Source organism: Aricia agestis, chromosome 3, assembly GCF_905147365.1.
Source record: "Aricia agestis chromosome 3, ilAriAges1.1, whole genome shotgun sequence".
Taxonomy (NCBI): domain Eukaryota; kingdom Metazoa; phylum Arthropoda; class Insecta; order Lepidoptera; family Lycaenidae; genus Aricia; species Aricia agestis.
Window position 1 is genome coordinate 5,001,557 of NC_056408.1, and position 25,111 is coordinate 5,026,667.

At 37.8% G+C, this 25,111-nt stretch overlaps 1 protein-coding gene across 1 annotated transcript in view; it reads right to left on the minus strand.

Annotated features, from left to right (window-relative positions):
* The window catches only part of LOC121740579 (suppressor of lurcher protein 1-like), an 87,399-nt gene that overhangs the window by 44,974 nt on the left and 17,314 nt on the right, over positions 1 to 25,111 (minus strand). The window contains exons 3-4 of the mRNA XM_042133315.1: positions 7,545 to 7,614; positions 2,791 to 2,968 (exon numbers count right to left, since the gene is read on the minus strand). Coding sequence (XP_041989249.1) covers positions 2,791 to 2,968; positions 7,545 to 7,614 — 248 coding nt within the window. The remainder of the gene's footprint in view (positions 1 to 2,790; positions 2,969 to 7,544; positions 7,615 to 25,111) is intronic.

A 25,111-nucleotide genomic window follows, 5' to 3' on the forward strand; every position in this document is an offset into this window, starting at 1 on the left:
TTTAAGTCGTAATTTTCAGAATATTCAATATTTGTGACTCGTCATAAATAACATTTTTAATATAAACCAAACATAAAAAATCGTCTGATTTATGTAAATCCAGATAATTGAAACGTTACTCTGTTACTGGAATGTTGTCCTTTCATGCCAGTAGCTCGACTAGTCAATTTCCTTTCGTAATTTTCTAATACTTATTATGTTTAAGCTAAAATATATATATATATATATATATATATATATATATATATATATATATATATATATATATATATATATATATATATATATATATATATATATATATATATATATATATATTGTTCTACTTTAATTAGACACACAAATTATATTTTTATGTATATATTATAATGCTTATATTATTATTTACAGTCAATGCTATCTATTTTATTTATAATATTTATTAACTATCTTACACACAAACCATACATTTACTACACATAATATTATAATTATTTATTGTGTGCCTCAAGAGTCAAGACGTAGTCTGTCCAACGCCGACAAAATGGGTCCACAGAATATCAGGGACTGTGGAGCCCACAGTCATGAACCTGAGTGGATTCCACTTCAATAGTTTGGGCATTACACCACCAACCAATTCGTATCTGGCGCCTTGCTTAATGCATTATTATGTTTTGTTTTATGGTTATTTTTTTTTTTTTTTCTCTTGCATTGTTGTTGTTGTTTTTTTTTTTTTTGTGTTTCTGATTACTATCAAGCTACTTGTATTGTGTGGTGTTTTTAAATTTAAATGTATAATACAGAACTTTGTGTAATGTCCAGATTACTGAATAAACGTTTATTTATTTATTTATTTATAAAATACAAAAATGTTTATATGAAATTTTACTATGCTATAATTGCTCTCAAAAACTCGTACAATTTGGTAATTACAAACCTGCCACTATTTTAATCAAACTTATATCATAATTCATAGATAAATGTCCAAATAAATAGTAATAGAGGTGAACAGATTCTACTGTAGCAGTATGTTATATTTTATCAACGACATCAAAGCTTTAGGCTGTTTCACCACATCCTGATAAGGCTATCCACCAATTAACTTGACAGATCAAGTATGGAGAATCTGTCAAAAAAGTTGTGAATAGCCTATTAGGCACTTTATCAGAAAGGGTGAAACAGGCCCTTAATATGATATCGTCACAGATAACTTAATAAAGGGGTCACCAAACCGACCTATTGTGTGTGGACCAAGCATGTTCGAAGATGATCTTCGATCATCTTAGGACTTCAACATCTCCATTATTTATTATTATATCTATGGCTTGCACCAATATTTCACTCGCGAAACTAATTGGTGACCCCTGAATTAATATATTTGGTAATCTGTGACAATATTTAGATATATTATGTTTATTCACTAGCACATGCTAGTCACTCATTCAAGTAACTGGCATGTGTTTCAGTACAACGTACTCGAGATCACAAAAGCATAAATCTTGGAGATCATTTTGATAGGCGACCGCCTATTAAAATTCGACCCGCGTAGCTTTGGTTTTTCAATCAACTTTGTTATTACTTACAGCGGTAAAATTGCCTCGTCCCTAAAAAGAATTGCCGGGTTTTTGTCCAATAATGAATTTATCATTTATCAACTGTTGAATAAAAACACGTTTTTTATTTTAATGAAGAGACTTCATGTTTCTTACAAGTTTAATGGGATAAAGATCCAAGAAAAGACGTTAATTTTTCAATTTCAATACGAAATCTACGAAATGTAGAGGTTATATTCTTACTTAAGTTATCAATTTTATAAGAAATGATATTATAATATTACAGTAAACTATGATTTCAAAGATAAGGATAAACCCTTTTAATTTCGGAACCACACCTTTGGAACAGTGCAACCAACGATTCATTCAACGCAATATTATTTCTCAAAAGTCGTTATCCTCTACTACTAGTAGTCTAACAAGATTTTCCTTTAAAATATATCCTTCAGGTTTAAATCCGGCATCAAATCGCAAATAAGTTATGGCCCGTTGCGCTGCTTTATAGGCAAATGAAGTTTATTACTAACAATAACCTGTCTTCGTTTACGCCTCCGCTGCTATGAAACTGTAACGTTATAATATATACGCTTTATTGATTCCGACCTGGGTACATTGTCTTTTAGGTAATATGTTTTACTTCCAATAAAATGAAATTAGGCCTAATTAATCAGTTCAGAATCAGTTATGTTAAAATACTATGAAAATACGTACCCCGTCTACGAATAATAAAAACTAAGGAAACGTAACTCCCATACTACTAACGTTTTAGGGTCAATTCAGACCGCAACGTGACGCGTAGATGCATTTCTAAATAAGTATGGATTTGACAGATTCGCAAGACGTCCCACGCTGACGACATCTGTCAAATCCAGACAAATTTAGGTCGCGTCGCGTCGCGCCTCGCCTCGTCACGTTGCGGTCTGAATTGACCCTTAGGTTCCTTTCGAACTGTCATGTAACGTCAACTACCGCTGACAGAGTAGACATAACCGCTGAAGGCCACCTAAATAATTGCAAATGTATTAAAAATGTGTACACATTTTTGACAAGTATTGTAGAACATGTTTTTTGACGGAGTTACTTTTCCATAGTTTTTATTATTCGTAGGGCCCAGTATATATTTTTAATTAATTAGATTCTTGGGAGACCGATAGACAGACGGACAAACAACGAAGTCTTAGTAATAGGGTCCCGTTTTTACTCTTTGGGTACGGAACCCTAAAAACAGTTATAAACTACACTAAGTCATACAACTCACTCCAAATGCTCCTTATACACGTCGAAGTCTGTGAACTGGAGCTCCACAATCTGATGCTGCCCGGCCTCGAAGGTGTAGAGGAGGCAGGTATTGCGGGGGTAGGGGCGAGGGTAGTCGGGGCTGCTGAAGGTCCCTCTGTCCTTATTGTAGGTGGACGTGTAGCGAATGCATGTACAACCTGGAAGAGAATGAAAATTGTAGTTTAGTCTATACAAATGTTCGTTGTGACCAACTTTCAGTCCCGTTTTGTTGTCCCCTGTGGCCGTTTAGGGACCTATACCAATTATGTATAAACCTTTTTTTTTTTTTATTTTGTCGTCCTTGTCTTAAAAGATACATGATTATAAGGGATCTATCAGACATAAAGCGGTCACGTTATATCAGTTCATCATCATCATCAGCCTATTTCCGTCCACTGCTGAACGTGGGCCTCCCCCAGCTGCCTGCCACTTTCTTCAAATCGTCGGTCCACCGTTCTGCGGAACGCCCTACACTACGTTTGCCTAAGCGTGGTCTTCACTCTAAGGCTGCGTCCCCATCAGACACGGCGCGGCGCCGGCACCGTGTTACGGCACGACGCCGCCACCGTGGTACGGTACGGCGCCGCACCGTGTCACGGTGCCGCGTACGGTGCGTCGCTATTCAGTCGATATTTGCGCTCGAACGAGAGTGCTTGTCTGGACAAACAGTCTCGTTCGAGTGCAAATATCGATTATATTAAGAATTTTGTCCACCAGAGATACTCCCAACAGAGCTCTTTCCATAGCACGCTGCGCAACCTTAAACTTGTTAACTAGTCCTACCGTGAGTGTCCACGTTTCAGCTCCGTTGATTAAAAACCCTAGACTTAAGCGATAGTGGGATCGGCGACAAAGATATTTCGGAGCTTCCGAAATGCAGCCCAACCCAAGCGTATTCTTATATTCGCCTCCTTCTCAAAGTTGTGCCGCCCTAGTTGAATTGTTTGGTCAAGATAAACGTATTCTTGTACAACTTCGAGACTAGCGCCATTAACGACGACAGGTTTCGGGAGAATATGTTTATTAAACACGACTTTGGTTTTGTTTAGGTTCATCTCGAGTCCCACCCGTCCGGAAAAATCATTCAGCATCTCTTCCAGGTCTTACAGACATTCTGACATAATGACTATGTCGTCCGCAAATCGCAAATGTGAGATGTGCTGGCAGTTAATGTTTAGACCCCGTCCGTGCCAATCAAGCTTCTTCAAAACGTCCTCCAACACCTTATTAAACAGTTTCGGAGAAATAACATCTCCCTGTCTTACTCCTCGGCATAATTGGATAGGACGTGTGCTCTTTTCTTGCACTTGGACGGTCATTGTTGCGACCTTGTATAGACATATTAATAACTCAACATAGCGGTAGTATACTAGGCATCTCTGCATGGATTCCAGTACAGCCCAGGTCTCAACGCTATCAAAGGATTTCTAATAGTCCACGTACGCTTCGCAAAGAGGCTGATTATACTCCTCGGTCTGCTCAATAATTTGCCTTAGTGTTGTTCCACAGTGCTGTAACCTTTACGAAACCCGGCCTGCTCTGGTGGGTGGAAGTTGTCGAACTTCTGGGTAAGACAATTCGAGATAACCGTCGAGAACAGCTTATACACATGACTCAGGAGTCATATGGGGCGATAGTTTTCAAGTCGCGTGTTATCGCCTTTTTTGAAAAATAAAATCACCACACTCCTGCTCCATGCTTCGGGAGTTGTAAATGTGTGGATGAAGGAATTAAAAAGCTTGACAAGCTCCATTAAGAAAGGACCCCTCCTGCTCTGAGTAGTTCTGCAGTGGTTATTCTGTCATCTCCCGGTGCTTTGTTATTATGAAGCTGACTGAGAGCTCACCCATGTCGATATCGGGAAGCTCGTCTATATAGTGGCGCGTGAGTCTGGCTCGTGGGTCATCCGCATGATGGGATGGGCTCGTTTTTGATCAGATCATATTATATTTATCTAGTAAACACCGTTCAATCTCCTCACCTCAGAGTCTATGATATAGCCTTTATTTCTTTAAGGTATTTCTTTATTTTGTTAAAATATTTTCGTTACAATACTTGTAAAGGACATGACACAATTTATTTTTATGTATGAAAAAATACAGTTTGCAGGCAAACAAGCATTTTAAAACTGTACCAGAAAATTGTAAAATGGAACATTCCTTTGAATCTTCCTTTATGTTCTACTTTTCAGTAGATTTTAAGACTCGTTAAGACGTAAAAGCACAGAAAGTATCATTACATGTAGTTTGCCACTACAGTAAGTGCTGTTTTTCAAATGGCAAATGTAGCCTTAATTTAGATGTCTAATGGATTTCGTCATCAAAGTAAAATGGGATTCTTTCTAAGTCTTACTAATATTCACCATATTTGTACGATTCTTCTAAGAAATCAGAAGTACTGGTAATTCTTCATGAATATTATATTTTAATCACAATATTATAAACTAGATGACGCCCGCAACCCCGTTGCGCCAAAACTCGTTTATCGCGCGGGAGCGGGTACATTTTTCCTGGACAAAAAGTATCCTATGTCCTTTCCGGGCAACGGAGTTGAAACGGAGAAACGTTGAAATTAGTGTATGTATGAACAAAAACAAACATCTTTTCAAAAGAAGGCATGTACTGTACTAAGGTAATGGCGGGAAAATAATTAATAATAAAATAACAATAGAAGATACGACTTGATCTCTGTCCATCATCGTATAAAGATAATAAACCCGCGGATTAGACATGAGCAGGTACGCAATAAAAGATTATAGTCCAAACCATTCAGTAATTTAATGATACACTTGTCCACACACCAGTCCTTATGACGGTACCCGTCCTTACGACTATGGTATTAAGGCTCAAATGGTACCATTGTGTACGCGACGGTACAGATTCACTGGACAGTGGTCTATAAAATGTTTACGAGCGGTACACTCGCTAGCTCAAGTGGATATCTTCTGTCGTCTCCGATGTCGAAAATCTCGGCTTTATGCTTGGATCAGTGTATATTTTTATATGCACTAGAATAGGTACAATATGAGAGGATTAGTCTGGATTCAAGAGAATCTATTTTCGAAGTATCCGTTAATAATTCCGATAATAAGATGAAATTGGAAAGGAATATTGGTTATGCCTTATGCTAAGTACTCACATACGGTTATACTACAAATCTAGCAGAAACCACCGTGTGGACCACAAAACTCACAGCTCGAAGGCTCGTATCGAGCCGGTTCGATGGAATGAAATATGTCTAATTTCCTTTGATTTGGAGTAAAACTATCAAGTTATGCTAAATGTGTGGACAAAACCGTATGTGAGTACTTAGCATTATATAAGTGGTTTGTTATAACAGTTACAAATTACAACAGATAGATAAGAAATATAGACCTACTTCATTGCATATTTGTCTTTTGTCTTACCTCTAAATAAGTTTATATGAAATTAGCCAAAGAGATATTCGAAGTCCCGAGAAAGGACACAGGAGAAAGGACGTAGACTGCGTTCTAAAAAATTAAAAGTTTCTGGGTTAACAAACATCTACGTGAAGCTAGTTCCACGCTAATATCCACAATCCACAATATATAATCCACAAGGCAATACTTATTTAAATAGGCATACCGAAATCGATTTACTTAAGTACAACTTGCCTTTACTGACTTGACAATCCTTCGACAGACATATTATTGTGATCCATTTGAAGGGATTCAATTTATTAGAAACGAAAATATTTGGGGCACAATGCTTCCGCGTCCTTGGCCTATTGGGACCAAACGCCAATTGCGTGGGACTAAACGTCAAATCGCATTTGTGCCTCATACTTCATAGATATGGTCGGGATAGGCTTTTTATAGAAGGACGGAAAGGTTTTATTTTTAACGTTTACTCTATTAGGTACTTATGAGTTATGAGTTATGGAGCCCTAAATATTTAGCCTAAAGGATAAACCACTTATACTAAGTTAAAGTTAATGCATTATTTTCAACCTAGATAATGATTATAAATAACAAAAATCAATTACAAAAATCTGATACAAATGAAAATATTTTTGAGAAGCAGAAGGTATACCTACTAGTTAATTTTTAAGAGAATAATTTAGAGGCAAGGCCAATAAAGCATTAAAATTATTGGGCATATACCTAAAACCTTTGCTTTTAGATTAGCACACCTTTGTTATTAAAATAATTTTGGCAATGTTTACCGACACCTTAGTATATCTATAATAAACAAGACGTACGGTATAATATTATCATCACCCAATACATCAAGCCTACTATCAATATAACACACTATATTTATACGTGGGAGAGCCATGCTTCGGCACGAATGGGCCGGCTCGACCGGATAAATACCACGTTCTCACAGAAAACCGGCGTGAAACTGTGTGATCGGCGCTGTGTTTCGCCGAGTGAGTGAGTTTACCGGAGGCCCAATCCCCTAACCCCTACCCTATTCCCTTCCCTACCCTCAACTATTCCCTTCCCTACCCTCCCCTTTTCCCTCTTAAAAGGCCGGCAACGCACTTGCAGCTCTTCTGATGCTGCGAGTGTCCATGGGCGACGGAAGTTGCTTTCCATCAGGTGACCCGTTTGCTCGTTTATTTCATTAAAAAATAATAATAACAAGGTATTGCTTACCAAAATTTTACCTAATATAAGGAACAAGACGTATATTAAGTATATTATCCAGACCTCCATACAACAAAACAATCGCTGTAACCACAAGAAACATAAGACTTTAGGGCACTTACTGGGGTTTATTGCGAGTCCCTCGTCAACCGTGTGGAGAGATAAGTGTAGGAGCACCAGCGCCGTTGATGTCTGCGAACAAACATATCGGTTGTTTATCTTACCAATAAATAATCTTGAAATAGAATTGAAAAAAATTAATTTCCGGACCAATACAAAATGCAAGCGTATTCCCTCTTAAAAGGCCGGCAACGCAACTGCAGCTCTTCTAATGTTGCAAGTGTCCATGGGCGACGGTACTTGCTTTCTATCAGTTCCGTTTGCTCGTTTGCCCCCTTATTCTATTTTAAAAAATGCTTCTATCGTAAAAACTTTTCAGATCACATTCAGCCAAGACTTCAACTCATTTTGTAATTTAATCAATAGATATTCGGTGACTGTATCAATAGTACTTTATGTTGAAAATTGGGTTTAGAGGGTTAAGCAAAGCAAAAACATAGGTTTTAAAAGTTTAAAAGCCCTGATGGCCAGCAGCAAGCGATTATCGTAAACGCCAACGCCAACGCCACAAAATGTATAGTATTCGCTAGCGGGACGATGACTCATGTCAAATCGCATACATTTTGTTAGCGTTTACGATAATCGCTTGCCACTTGTCTACTAGGGCTGAGTAGTTTCAAATCGCTTTTTTTTTTGGTGTGTCACATATCCTATAGTCACAAGCACAGTAGCAGTATTGACAATATCATTGCAATTTAGTTATGCAATAGACAGACAGACATCTACAATGATAAATAGCTAGTACTATGTGACTTTACAATGAATAACTAATTTCTAGAAACAATATAATTTACTAGACAAAGAACATAAGTCATAACGAGTATCAATAAAAATAATAGTAAATATTAATTATTTTTTATCTCTATAATAATCCGAACGATAACAACAGAAAATGATTAAAATAATTCAATATTTACCTCGATATTTTGTTTTAATTGCCCGCCCCTCGTAGTATTGTGATCACGTACTCACAAATATTTAATTTTAATCCCACGTATCATATTTAACGGTAGATAAATGTAGGAGTAAGCGAATATAAAGGTCAGATTGTATTTATTACCTCGATTTGTGGACCTAAATTTTCCGCTGTAATTAAAAGGAAGAAAAAAAAATTTAATCATATTTAAACGTTATAAGTAGTCATTTAGCCCTAGAACATTTTTTTATTACTAACAAGTTAATTTTTTGTGAGTAACTTCATTTTGATAAGACAAATAACTTTTTTTTCTGCGAAAAATCTTGAAAGTGGTAGCTAACAGAGAAAGGATTTCATACTTTGATTTGATGGTCCTAAAATATGAATTGTTCTATTTGTAGGACAATGTTACTCCTAAATTATATAACTATTAACCTACCAATATACAAAAATCAGCTGGTTAGGTTACAAACCCTAAAAAGGAACTCTAACTAGCTGATTTTTTTGTTATCATTAATACCGAGCAAAAGAGATTGCAAAATCATGTTTTTATATAGAAAATATTTAATCATTTTTTTTTTTAGTATCGTTTGTTATAGCGGCAACAAAAATACATAATCTATGAAAATTTCAACTCTCTAGCTATTCTGTTCTTGAGTTACAGCCTGGAGGCAGTCAGACAGACGGACAGACATCGAAGTCTCAGTAATAGAGTCCCATATTTACCCTTTGGGTACGGAACCCTAAAAAGTGCAAAGAAATAATGATGACCGACCGAAAATCTAAATCACAGAAGAGTTCCTAGAAGTCATTATCACCGACATCGCACTACCATAACGAGCACCAAATCATTATTTTTAATACCCTTTGAGTGGTAAAAATAAAAGTTTTAATATAACCTGACCAGTCTAGATATTTCTGGGTTTTCAATCTCTTTTATATTGCTAGAATTTGGAATAAGGGGGCGTCCACAAATAACGTGAGGTGTTTAAGGGGGTGGTCGAGACAAATCTCATCTAATCTTACGTTGGGAAGAGGGGCAAATATCACGTTATTTTTTTTCTTACTGTTACAAAAAAATATACTTACTTACTATGTTGGTCCGTTTCATCTAGATTGTATGTATGCTTAAGATTTAATCGTAATCGTAACACGATGAAGATCATTCACTAATTCGTTCGAAAGAAAATAATTTCATTCATACTTTGACGTTAATATCTACTGACTCTCAAACAATTTTAATAATCACATTTTGAAAAATCTCATGTGAGATTGGGGTGTGGGGAAGGGGGGAATAAAAGCTCACAAAATCTCACCAGGGAGATAAAAAAAATGGGGGGGGGGGGGGGGGTAAAAAAAAAACACCTCACGTTATTTGTGGACGCCCTTTAACGCGAGAAAATGAGAAGTTAAATCTACCGTTTGAGATATTATGGCACTAAAGCTTATTGAATGGTAATGTCGTAAACTGGTATTAAAATAACTTTTATTCATAAATTCAGTTCTTACTTTTAAAATTCATATTTTCTGTAGACGTCCATACCTTTTTCAGACCCTCCACCAGTTCCAGACCCTTTAGCGAAGACGTTTTCCTTATTATTTATAGAATCGCCGATCAAAACGTACCTATAGAATATTTTTGCCTTCGATAATATACTTAATAATACTTATTATGAAGTTAACGTTCGATGGAAATGCTGTTGAAGAACCGTTCAGTGTAAGTTTTAGTAGGTAGAGCTGCGCCCACTTACCATCCTTTCGGGTGCAGCGAGTCCTATTACAGGCATATTCCTCGGAGGAAGTCCCCAATCGCCTGCGCAAATATCAATACAGAACGGCATTTCTCGGCGAAAAAAAGGAGTGAACACTGAACATTTTTTTTTTTTTATGAAATAAGGGGGCAAACGAGCAAACGGGTCACCTGATGGAAAGCAACTTCCGTCGCCCATGGACACTCGCAGCATCAGAAGAACTGCAAGTGCGTTGCCGGCCTTTTAAGAGGGAATAGGGTAATAGGGGAGGGTAGGGAAGGGAAGGGAAGGGAATAGTTGAGGGTAGGGAAGGGAATAGGGTAGGGGTTAGGGGCTTGGGCCTCCGGTAAACTCACTCACTCGGCGAAACACAGCGCAAGCGCTGTTTCACGCCGGTTTTCTGTGAGAACGTGGTATTTATCCGGTCGAGCCGGCCCATTCATGCCGAAGCATGGCTTTCCCACGTATTGTGTTCTAGATATTGATTTAGCACTAAAAACACTCCAACGAGTTTTGAGAGGCTTTTTTGTGAAATATTGGACTGAGAACCATGGCTACATAGAGTTTTTTTTATCTTTTTAGCTAGTATGGAGTCGCGTCCATACTTAAAAGTATTGTTAATGCAAATGTGTATGCTGTACTGTACCATATTCACGCTAAAGCCGCCAAATCGATTTTGATGAATAATGATAAATACAGGGTGCAATTAAACCTTCCTGCCAAATTTTTATATAAGTATTGATCCTTGTTAAAAATTAACATACAAGTATTATTTTTCTTAGTCACTCAGTACTAAAATGTTGAGAAAAAGCTTCCGAAAGTTATCGTAAAGTAAAGTTATCGAAAGTTATATATACAATTAATGGATACGACGCGTCGCGGCCTGCCCCCGCACGCGCGCCTCTCCCCGCGTCACCCCCGCTCATTCCCCCGCGCCGCTAGTGACCGTTCTGCAACGATTTTAAATGGGATAAAATATTATGTCATAAAAAAATAACAGCCAATTTTTGTTAGTTTAATGGACTCTCCTAATGATACCTAAGACCTGGAAAAAAATTGACACGAAGCTTAAATTGCACCCTGTATATAATAATTTAAGGTCTACTAAAGGATATGCTTTATACGAGGGAGCCATGCCATGCTTCGGCACGAATGGGCCGGCTCGACCCTCCCCTATTCCCTTCCCTTCCCATCCCTTCCCTCCCCTAGTACTCTATTCCATCTTAAAAGGCCGGCAACGCACCTGCAGGTCTTCTGATGCTGCGAGTGTCCATGGGCGACGGAAGTTGCTTTCCATCAGGTGACCCGATTGCTCGTTTGCCCCCTTATTTCATAAAAAAAATGTTGTAGTTTTTGTCCCAGTAAAATGTAAGTACCTTTTTATTCTTCGCAAACGAAGTCACATGCAACATGGTTAACCTTACATGTTTGATTGACCCGACCTTATTCGCATTATAATCTCGTAATAAGTCGTATATAACATGTTCTGTGGTAATCCAATATGTGTAATTGGGTTATGTACTTTACACCAGTTTAAAGCTAATCTTTTTACCGGCAACTGTGACGGGATTCCGCCTAACGACTGAACAATAGGGTTGCCATTGTAGAAAAAAATGTGTAATTAACGGTGAAAAAAAAACTGGTAGCAGGAGTGCCATCGTGAAAACGAAACAGCAGGTGCAGATGTTCGTTGAATGCCTTGTATTACAAAACTAATTAATAATACTTTAGGGTTCTTACTTTTTATGTGTCTCTTATACAGCATGACTGGTGAGACATGTTCAATATTTTATACGTGGGAGAGCCATGCTTCGGCACGAATGGGCTGGCTCGACCGGAGAAATACCACGTTCTCACAGAAAACCGGCGTGAAACAGCGCTTGCGCTGTGTTTCGCCGAGTGAGTGAGTTTACCTGAGGCCCAATCCCCTACCCTCCCCTATTCCCTTCCCTTCCCTTCTCTACTCTCCCCTATTCCCTTCCCTTTCCTTCCTTACCCTCCCCTATTACCCTGTTCCCTCTTAAAAGGCCGGTAACGCACTTGCAGCTCTTCTGATGCTGCGAGTGTCCATGGGCGACGGAAGTTGCTTTTCATCAGGTGACCCGTTTGCTCGTTTGCCGCCTTTATTTCATTAAAAAAAATACTTAAGGAGAGCACTCGGTACACGATTCTCATTATAATTATGTAATAAAATTGTGTACTTCATTTTTGCCCAAATTTCCATTTAAATAAATGAATCATGGACACTAAGTAAATTACGCAGCTAGGCAAGAAGGCATACTATGCGGCCGGCGCGGCGGGTGGCGGAAAGAAACAGCACGCCACTGCTTCCCGCGCGCGGTATCCATGCGTTGGGAATTTACTCAGTGACCAATTGATATATATTTTTTTCATGTAAGTAATATAATAGCCAAATATCACCTCCCCAATATTGAACATGTCTCACCAATCATGTTGTATAGAGTTCACGAAAGTAGCAGTGCTAAAAGAGCAATTTTTTTGTGATTTGTATGAGCAAGCGCCCGAGCGTCATAAATTTTCGCATACAAAGGTGAAAAAAAAAAAAACTATTTCAACGCTGGTATGTTTTTTAAACCTATTTAGTGTTACCAGCCCTAGGCGAGAGGCCATTAAGCTTGTTACGTCAAGGGTATAAAGAGGAAATCGCCGATCGAGCAATATTCTTAGGAGCCTGTAAAATATACCAAAAACTATTTTATAGCTTAGTTTATTTCAGAACCGGCTTCCGCACCCGACTTTCGTATTTATAGTGTTGAATATTTTACGGAGTTACTGAATTTTCTTTCGTACTTCTTGTTAAGGCTTCATTACACCTGCCGAGTAGAGTGGCGACACAGTGCTCTCGAGTACTCGGAGGGCACTGTCTCGCCCGCCACTCGACTTTGTATAGTCAAAGACAGATCTGCAGGGCAATTTTGTATCCTGCACATTGATGTTGCAGGCAAAAAATTTACAATATCTGTCTGTTTAGATACTTTTAATACCTCCATTAAGCGCCAGTAATATTGACTATGTGAGGACTGAGCTACCATTTAAATAATTAGTATGTAAAATATTTTTGCCTTGTCAAACATGCTGCGGGGCTAAAATGGTCGCTTTGGAGAATCATAATAATATAATGAATCATATCATTTATCATAATATGATTCATTATATTAAATGACGACCTCTGTGGCTCAGTGGTGAGCGCGTCGGTAGCTCAAGCCGGGGGTCGCGGGTTCGAATCCCGCCGACGGAACAAAAAGTTTTCAATGTTCCCGGGTCTGGATGTGTATTAAATATGTGTATCATATAATAAAAATAATAAATATATGTATAGTATAAAAGTATTAAATATATTTCCGTTGTCTGGTACCTGTAACACAAGTCCTTTAGGTACTTAGCACGGGGCCAGACTGATGTGGTGTGAAGCGTCCATAGATATATATATATATAATGGCGAAATTGTCACTCTGCTTGCAATTCATGTCTAGTAATTCGTACTAATTTGATACCGTCAGTTTGACACTTTTGACAATTCTTTTGCTGAATTGATTGAGAGGAATTGCTAAATGTGGCCATTTTAGCCCCGCAGGACGTAGGTATCCAATTTTTTTTCACTAGAGTTAGAACTAAAATTTTTTGAAACACCATAATATTATGTCCATGTCATTAGACGAGTAATGTCACTGATGTTGCAATGAATACCTAACTGTAACTCCAACGTAACTGTAGTGAGAATGTGATTCGATCTGAGAACACTTGAAGATGTATCCTCACATTTCAATGCGATAAGCTGGAGTGTGTTCGAGACCTAACGATGCCAATAAACTACAGTCGGCTCGAGTAATTGTGTGGTAAACCATTTTTCAATGCAAGTGTAATATTTGTCGTTATTGTGACTACAAAATAAGAGAATATAAAAAAGGTGCATGTCGAATGTCGATTCCTCATTTTTTAGGGTTCCGTATTTTTTTTTATGAAATAAGGAGGCAAACGAGCTAACGGGTCACCTGATGGAAAGCAACTTCCGTCGCCCATGGACACTTGCAGCATCAGAAGAGCTGCAGGTGCGTTGCCAGCCTTTTAAGAGGGAATAGGGTAATATGGGAGGGTAGGGAAGGGAAGGGTATAGGGGAGGGAATGGAAGGGAAGTGAATAGGGAAGGGAATAGGGTAGGGTATTGGGCCTCCGGTAAACTCACTCACTCGGCGAAACACAGCGCAAGCGCCGTTCCACGCCGGTTTTCTGTGAGAACATGGTATTTCTCCAGTCGAGCCGGCCCATTCGTGCCGAAGCATGGCTCTCCCACATTAAAATATATAATTTGTCTTGTTGTGTTATATATTTTGTATTAATCAGAAACGTAGAACGGAACGTGATCAAAACATTAATGACGTCACTACTGTTTCGATGAATTAAAGTTCAAAGGTAAGCGTTCTTAATTCCAATTTTCAAACTATACTAATGCGTGACGGTATTTCTTTTTCACTTCGAGATTTAAGTAAGTTTATAAGGTCTAGATCAGCGGTATTCAAACTTTTTACGTGCTGAACCCTTTTAATTACTATCGAAATTTATAAGGACTTTAAAAAAATAATATTTTGTGTTTGAATTAATTGGCTGATGACATTTTGAGAATCGCTGTTCTTAATATTAGACAAAAGGCATATAGCTTTTGGCAAAGTAATAATAAAATTACACAACCTTCTGGTACACCTAAAGCCAAAGTTATACAGAAAAACTTTCTAAGTGATAATATCTTTTAGAAAAGCCAACTTTCGAACTTAAAAAGAAATTCACGCGAATTCGCAATAACTAGTAGTTCGTAATCAAAAAGAAGTTTTCCATTTTCCCAGAACCAAATGAAAACTTCCTGGAAAATTTGAATTCGCTCCACGTTCGGCGGTCACTGCATTATTCCCTTTATATACATACTAATTGCGATTTACCTGGAAAACTATCACATTACATTGTTTCCAGCCCCCGTAGACAAGTGGCAAAACGCTAACGCTAACGATAACGCTAGCGCTACAAAATGTATGGATTTGACATTAGTATTCGCTAGCGAAACGATGACTTATGTCAAATCGCATACATTTTGTAGCGCTATCACTAGCGTTAGCGTTAGCGCTTTGCCACTTGTCTACAGGCCCTGGATCTTTTTCAACTTCGCAAATTGTAGAGCGCTGTATTAAAGTACAAGTCGTAACAGCGCTAAACTTGCCTGCCAATGCATAACATTTTTTGTTATTCTTTGGTAGAGCTAATTATTAAGCTGGCTTTTATGTAAGATTTTTTTTTTATAAAATAAGGGGGCAAACGAGCAAACGGGTCACCTGATGTAAAGCAACTTCCGTCGCCCATGGACACTCGCAGCATCAGAATAGCTGCAAGTGCGTTGCCGGCCTTTTAAGAGGGAACAGGGTAATAGGAGAGGGTAACTATGGGAAGGGAAGGGAATAGGGGAGGGTAGGAAAGGGAATAGGATTGGGCCTCCGGTAAACTCACTCACTCGGCGAAACACAGCGCAAGCGCTGTTTCACGCCGGTTCTGTGAGAACGTGGTATTTCTCCGGTCGAGCCGGCCCATTCGTGCCGAAGCATGGCTCTCCCACGTATAATTTAATCCATGCGTCGGATGGGCGTGTAAAAAGACGCCTGATCTCTCGCCGGTCTTGTCGATCGTCCGTCCTACTGGGTTATGAGAGTAAACAAAGTAAGATAAAAGTATTCCTGCGTAACTAGCCTGCTTTAAATGAAACTAGCCACCGTCATCGAAACGTATAGGAGGTATTTATGTTATAAATCACATTAGAATAGATTTATAATAGAAATATTACCTCCTGTTTACCGAATTTTATAAACAATTAACATAATATTGGAAAATTTCCACTTTTTGGAACACACTAAGGAATTAAATTATCCGTTAATTTCTACATCATTTAACGCGTCTGCTCCGCTTGAAGTTGCCTCGAATACCTTTGTTAAGTACTAGCACGGAGTTCGTGTAAGTTTGTAAGTAGCAGTTTGTAAGTAGTAGTTTGTAAGTCGGACGTATGTCTGCAGTTTTTATCTCTTTAAACTTCGCAGGTAGTGGCGACGTGAGCTTAACAATTTGCTGCAACTTTGCCAGTATAGCGATTGTTTTCGTAATGTAACTCAGCTGGTTTCAGACTACGCTATAATATAATAGCATTTAGTATATAGCTCATAGCACGAGAATATCGCGCACCATAGATTGTTATGGACACGTTCACACTGTACTGTACTGTACTATATTATATTATTATTGGCTTGCTTTACGTTATGTATGGTGTGCGATATTCTTGTGCTATGAGCTCTATATTATATTATGCTATTATATTATTATGGCGTAGTCTGAAACGAGCTTGAAGAATGTTGCTTTAGTGATGTTTTAGTGTAGGAATTGAATTTTGGTACGAAATTCTAGAATTCTAGAATTTAAATAATCATTTTCACATAAACTCCTTAACTATATTATTTTGTCAAAATTATATTTCATGCCTGCAAAATTTTGAAAATTAGAAGTTAAAGATTTTTCGTAAAATAACCAATAACCTAATGCACACTTATTTTCTTAAACATTCGACTCAAACATGGAACCAGTGGGCAGCCGGGGGGCAGGGATCGGATGTGGTCCTATGGGTAAATAAAACGTCAAAGTGACATAGGTATAATGAATAATAATTTGAAAAACCCCACATTCGCGAAAAATTTTTTAACCAGAAAAAGAAGTACGTAGTTAAAAACAGGGTTTTAAAATAAATCTCATCATAAAAATGTTTGTCATTTAATTTAAAACTAGCTATTTAACCGAGCTTTGCTCGGTATTCGATGGAACACGTATCAAATGACATTTTCTAAAAATAATTCCTAGCTAGATCGATTTATCGCCCCCGAAACCCCCATACTATATTTCATGAAAATCGTTGGAGCCAATTCCGAGATTCCAATTAACAAAATTTGAAAAACGTGACACAAAATGTATTTTTATTATATGAGAGACGTATCACGGTAGAAAAAAAATATACTAAAGCTTTTATCATACAACCTCTAATTTTAGACCTTTAATTTCAATCATTCCCAAAATATATTTACGTTTCATTTGACATGCCGTGTAAAGTTCATTCGATGATATTTACGTTTGAAAAAATACATTTGCAGGTGTTATTGGTTTAAAATACCCTTTTGACGTCTTTGCATCATATTTATTGAAACCCAAGATACGTGAACCTCAATCATTGGCAACCTTTGGTAACGAAAACTACGTGTACAATTCGCCTGGTATCATCAAAGAAATTGATTTATTGGCAGTTGACGGACCTGCGTCATATTATGGTCGGAGGTAGGTAAGTAGGTACTTATTATCTTTTGGCTGAGTTTGACACATAAAGTTAATATACCTAGCGGAATAGAGAAACAAAAGCCTGAGCAAGAGATATGTCACTATCAGTAACACTGCGTGGTAAAAAGAGACGTCTGATACATGACAGCAGCACTCTTTTTTTTTGACGTCCAGTCGGCACGTACCGCATGTTGACAATTTAATCTCATAGAAATCATGTTCAATCATGCTTGTGTAAGTGTATACGTACACATATTTTTACACACAGATGAAACCATAAAGTTAATATACCTTTTTTTTTTTTTTTTTTTTAAAGTTAATATACCTAGCGGAATAGAGCAACAATCTCGAGCTGTCAAATGAAACCAAAATTGGTTTTCATCTGTGCGAAAAATATGTGTTCGTACCTATACACTTACACAAGCATGGTTGAACATGATTTCTAGGAGATTAAATTGTCAACGTGCGGCACGTGCCGACTGGACGTCAAATAAAGAGTGCTGCTGTCATGTATCACACGTCTCTTTTTACCATGCAGTGTTACTGATGGTGACATCTCTCTTACTCAGGCCTTTGTTTCTCTATTCCGCTAGGTATATCAACTTTATGGTAGGTCCGCAATCTGCCTATGAATCAACTTCTCTAATAGTACATTGTACGTTTATGATGATGGGTTATTTAAAAAAATGCCAGCTCATAAAGTATAAATAAAAGAAAGATAAGACGCCAGTAACAGAATAATTCTACGCTTAAGATAGTGCCGGCTTAATGGATCGTATTTTTTATTTATTACAGAATTCCTCGCGAGACCGGAGATGGTTTTATTTTAAATCAGGACCGAACCAGGTCAGCTGCTCAGGTGTGCGGTGTACCGAAGTTGGAAAATCAAAAACTACAAACAGCTAGACCTACCTACGTAAGAGAAAATAAATGTATAGATTTTTTAAGAAATATTTCTAATAGAATTCAATACGAATTTAGATTCGGAGGCTTTAAGGTGACGCCTTGATAATTTGGCTGCAGCGATTTCGATTTTTCTCAGCAATGATTAAAGCTAAGAAATTACAGTTCATTGTCAGTATTCATCATGTCTTTATTTTTGAATTACCCATAGCATAACACGATTGGTCAACACAGAATAATTAATCAGAAAGACCTCTATAAAAACAGGGATTCTTATTTTGCCAACATAGGAGAGTTATTTAAGCTTCCATAATTTGTATAAAAAGCATACACTATAGTTTTCCCATAGCTTAAAATATGATATATATTTATGGTTTTTAAATTACGCGACAAAAACCATTTTTTCAAACAAGCCGTTCTAAAACATATCCAAAACGATTTTTTACTTTAACGCAACGTCACCTTAATACCTATATTAGCGCCTCCGTGGTCTAGTGGTATAGAGCGCGGCTCTTGACTCGGAGGTCGTGGGTTCGATTCCCGCGTTGGAAACATGTTATTTCCAAGTTTGGTTAGGACAATGCAGGCTGATCACCTGATTGTCTGACAAGTAAGATGATCCATGCGTCGGATGGGCATCTAAAAAGTCGGTCCTGCGCCTGATCTCTCGCCAGTCGTGTCGGTCGTCCGTCCCACTGGGTTATGAGAGTAAAGGAATAGAGAGTGCTCTTGTGTACTGCGCACACACTTGGGCACTATAAATTACTCCTGCGTAGCTGGCCTGGTTTCAATGAAACCGGCCACCGTCACCGAAACCGGTGTGGGAGCTATTATTATTATACCTATATTATAGTCAAATAATCGGTAGTTTCAACATCATTGAAGTTAGAAACCAAATATTACTGCAATTAATTTTTTTCTTGTTTCTAGTTTCGCTCTCGAAATTGTCAAAATTCAAGTTTTCTCAGGTGCCTTACTCCCGAAACTGATATCGGTTCCGATTTTCGATTTCAACGGTTTTTTGACATTTTTTAGACATATTTTAGATGTCTAAAGTGTCAAAAAACCGTTGAAATCGAAAATCGAAATCGATATCAGTTTCGGGAGTAAGGCACCTGTTTATTGCACGCGGTATCAACCCGTGGCATTGAAGTCGACCTGTGGTTAATCCGCATATAATTCTTTAGTCCAATGAGTTAAACTATTGAAAAATTCAAGGGCATTTTTTTCTGTGGTTCGTTCAAACTAACCAATACTTTTCTATTTTATCTTTGACGAGCTTTTGCCCGCGGCTTCGCTCGCGTTAAGAAGTATTATTATATACAACACAATAAAACATACGTGGGATATAAATATAAATACATACGTGGGAGAGCCATGCTTCGGCACGAATGGGCCGGCTCGACCGGAAAAATACCATGTTCTCACAGAAAACCGGCGTGAAACAGCGCTTGCGCTGTGTTTCGCCGAGTGAGTGAGTTAACTGGAGGCCCAATCCCCTAACCCCTACTCTATTCCCTTCCCTACCCTCAACTATTCCCTTCCCTTCCCTTCCCTATCCTCCCCTATTACCCTATTCACTCTTAAAAGGCCGGCAACGCACTTGCAGCTCTTATGATGCTGCGAGTGTCCGTGGGCGACGGAAGTTGCTTTCCATCAGGTGACCCGTTTGCTCGTTTGCCCCCTTATTTCATTAAAAAAAAAATACAAACTTTCATCCCCTATTTTAACACCTTGGAGGTGGAATTAATAAAAATCGTTTCTTAGCCTACGCCATAATATCTACCTACATGCCAAATTTCAGCCCGATCCGTCTAGTGGTTTGTCCGTCTGTGCGTTGATAGATCACCATGTCAATCAGTCACCTTTGAGTTTTATATATTAAAGAAGATTTATTAGATAATACATACCTATTAGTTTACAAATGCGAAACTGTCGTCTGTCTATAACCTTTTCATTCCCAAACCGCTTGGTATATATATTTTACTGAAATTCGGAATAAAGATACTTAAAGTCTCGGGAAAGGACACAGGATATTTTTATGCAGAAAAAAATTCACGGGTTTCGCGCGATAAACGAATTTTGGCGCAACGGAGTTGCGGGAGTTATCCAGTTACAAAGAAATGCTTAAAAGATGGTTAATATATCCTGAAGGATTGTTAAATTAAAATGGATAAACCTCTATAAAACCTCTATAAAAACAGGGATTCTTATTTTGCCAACATAGGAGAGTTATTTAAGCTTCCATAATTTGTATAAAAAGCATACACTATAGTTTTCCCATAGCTTAAAATATGATATATATTTATGTTTTTTAAATTACGCGACAAAAACCATTTTTTCAAACAAGCCGTTCTAAAACATATCCAAAACGATTTTTACTTTAACGCGACGTCACCTTAATACCTATATTAGATAAATGATATATATATATATATATATATATATATATATATATATATATATATACTCTTAAAAATATATATATATATATATATATATATATATATATATATATATATATATATATATATATATAGATAAATCACTGTCAAAAAGAATTTGCTACATCAACAGATCCGTTCAAATCCAAATCTTTCTTTTTCTCTCCATCCCGTTATTCAATCCCGGAAAATTGTTGACAAATTTGCATCCAACATTGCGTCAGTGAACAAAAGATTGTACATTCCAATCTGAAGATTTACAATCGCGTCAATATGATTTATCGAACATAAAAGAGGCAAGAATCAAGTCGTTCGACCAACCCGACACCATACCGTAATCCTCTTACCGTAATACGGGATGTCGACTGTCGAGCCTTTTTACGTCTACGTGATCAATAATTCAACGAAATTCGACCCTAGGGGTACCGTCGTAAAGTCGAATTTAGGACGCACAAATTTTTTATTTCGATTGATATGACTTATTCTATGTATGATTTAGATACGCATCTTTGTCGCTTTAATATGCACATAATATTTAAGGGCCATAAGCTTTGTTACAACGCCGCCTTGTAAGTAGACAATTTGGATATATTCGGATACATGATTTTATTTTTATTATGTCTGCAACAATACGTTTTGATAGCTGTGTTATTTCAATATTTTCAGGGCAATGCTACCATAATATAATTTTAATAAATGTTAGAGTTTTATCTTCTGCAGCTAAAATTCTTTGGAAAAAAATATTTTCACGCTGTCCTACATATTCCCATGATGGACAAATAACACGAACGTGTACAGAAGTGTATGTTGTCTCGTATTGACAATAATCGTGGTGCCTTTTGCCGCAACTTTAACAACAATTATTAATTAAAAGAGCCTTGAAATTTAGTTGTCATGATAATGCATATATCGGTCCCCTTGATAATAGTAGAGGAGGGGAGGGTGCTATTTTTGTAGTTACTCGAGCGTTATGGAGACCTAGTAGGTTTTGTACATTAGGTAAAGCTGATAAAAAAATAATAAGAGCGTTTTTTTATTTTAGCGGTGGGTTCAGAAACTGCAGCCATTTTAGGTTTTTAAAAAGAAAATATATTCAGAAAATTGCTTATTTAGGTAAATTATAAATATATTTTAGACAACGAGGACTAAATCATTTAGTTTAGAGGAAAATAAAATATCTGCGAAGCTTAGTTAAGAAAATATGAAGCTTTATTTTTTTATATTTTAAATTTTTAAAATGTAGGGACATTTTAAAAAGGGTTACCTAACCTTTGAATCGTCAGTGCTTTTTATAGAAGCTTCTTTGGGGTATACTAAACATATCATATATCTTAATCTGACAGATCTAACGACATTTCAATATTCAAAAAAAAAATTTTTTTTACCCACCACCTGAGAAATCTGATTTCTATACCATAATAACTAGACACAAAATGTCGAAAGCCTATGCAAGCTTAATTTGACACGCTCGAGCTACTCCTGAAATCCCCTCTTCCCCTCCCCAACTATAAAGACCAACTAAAAAATCTTTCGATACCAATTCATAAACCAAGTATTACGATAAATATTTAGTGCGATCATTCCTCAAAATCACCCCATGAGACGAACCCCTAAAATTTTATGCAGCATCAGATCATTTGAAATGAAGTTGACACGATAACATAACATTCCCCATCGTCACATAACAGGCACTGCTCTTTCCCGTCACGTAGACGTCACATTTTGTATCTTATTTTGTAAAGCTGATCGCACATTTGGCAGCACCGTACGCGCCGTACGCGTCGAACGTGCACTGCATAGTACACGAAATGCCGCGCGTACGGTGCGGGTGAATGTGCGAGGACCAAGGTTTCACATCATTTCAAACAATATTTTACGTGGGAGAGCCATGCTGCGGCACGAATGGGCCGACTCGACCGGAGAAATACCACGTTCTCACAGAAAAGCGGCGTGAAACAGCGCTTACGCTGTGTTTCGCCGAGTGAGTGAGTTTACCGGAGGCCCAATCCCCTACCCCATTCCCTTCCCTACCCTCCCCTATTCCCTTCCCATTTCTACCCTCTGCTATTACCCTATTCCCTCTTAAAAGGCCGGCAACGCACCTGCAGCTCTTCTGATGCTGCGAGTGTCCATGGGCGACGGAAGTTGCTTTCCATCAGGTGACCCGTTTGCTCGTTTGCCCCCTTATTTCATAAAAAAAAAACTAATTCTAAAATGCGGTGCGTTCGGCGCGTGCGTGCTGATAAATGTGCGATCACCTTTAAGGACAATTTTTTCTTCGTCCATTTTGTAACAAAAATTACTCTCCAATATTATACGCGGATGGACACGGTATCTTTACGATTATCCTACGCAGTGGACATTAAATCGGTTCATCGTTATCATCAGCTTATCACCGACTACTTCTGAAAGTAGGCCCATTACAATGAGCGCCAACCATCACAATCTCGAGGAGTCCTCATCCATCCGATCTACTGCCCGCCACCTTCTTCTTCTTCAAATCGTCAGTCCATTGAGATGCAGGGAGTCCTACGTAGGACACCCTGCATCTCAATACGAATATTGGTGTACCGGAGCCAGTAATTGGTGTGACACGAAAAATGTAATTTTGTAACCTATATATTCCTAGATTTCCTAGTTTATAAGAAACAAAAAAGCAACATCTCAGGAGAATCGACGAAAGGAATATGAATTGGGTACAGAGCATACCTGTACACGCTGATTAATTTCTGGGTGTACCTCCAAAAATTTTAACTTTTCTAGAAAAGGTAGGGTATAGTTTAGGTACGAGAGCCATAGAACGAATATTTTTTTTTACTATCAAGTAATTTTTTTGTGAGTAGCTTCATTTTGATAAGACGAACAACATTTTTTTGCGAAAAGTCTCGAAAGTGGTAGTTAACAGAGGTAGAAAGGATTTCATACTTTGAATTGATGGTCCTAAAATATCCAGGACTGTTTTATTTGTAGGACAATGTTACTCTTAAATTATATGACTACTAATCTATCAATATACAAAAAATCAGCTCGTTAGGGTTCTGTTATAGGGTTCTGTAATCAACAAAACTTGGCTGACTACTGAACCATAAAACGGAACCCAGATTTACCTTGAACACAAAAAGCTTGCAAAACACTGTCCTAGGCCGGTATAAATAGTCAGTACTCAAGATGCATCTCGGTCTCAAGACACGGTTCAGTTCAGTTCAGTGATTGGTCCAAATTTTGACAGCCAACCAATCACAGAGCCGAACCGCCTCTTGAGACCGGGTCGCATCTTAAGCACTGACTATTTATACCAGCCCTAAAGTATGCTACGTTTGCCTAATCCTGATGTCTACTTAGTATATCAATTCTCTTGAAATCAAAACAAGAACTACCCACAACTGGGCTAGACACTCGAAACGAAATATTTGCACTTTAAATACAATCGGCAACCGTTTTCACCGTATTGAATGTCAGCTAAGTTTATTTAGGTGGAAATATGAGCTACAATAATGTTTGCTGTTTAGAGTGGTTCAGTTGTCAACACCAGTGCTGGCGGCCAGCCAATTGTTTCGCTTTTTAGGCCTCACATATAAATTACCGAATTATACGGGCGCCGGTGAAATACAATGTTTGTTAAATATTGTATTGTTAGGGATGTAAATATTAATTTAAAGAGGTCAAGAGCCGGTCGTATATTGAATGGGAGGGTGCGGAATTCGAAATTCCTCCAGGACCTCTTCAGACCAAAAAGTAATGTTGTAATAATATTTTAAATAAAACAACCGAATTCCATATTCCGTATCTCAAAAACTACTGAACCGATTTTGATGAAACCTATTGAACATGTGTTCCCTAAGTTGTACAAAACCTAGTATCTACAATAAAAAAGATTATATAAATACATACCACACATACATACACACACTTCTGAAATTTGGCACATTTGTTCCGACGCTGATATAGACTAACATATTAGGTGTAGGAAAACTTGGCAGTTCGGGAAATATTACATATTAATATACACGGGTCGAATTAATAGCCTCCTTTTTAGGGTTCCGTACCCAAAGGGTAAAAACGGGACCCTATTAGTAAGACTTCGTTGCCTGTCCGCCTGTCTGTCTCCAGGCTGTATCTCAAGAACCGCTATAGCTAGACTTCTGAAATTTTCACAAATTGTGTATATCTGATGCCGACAACAAATT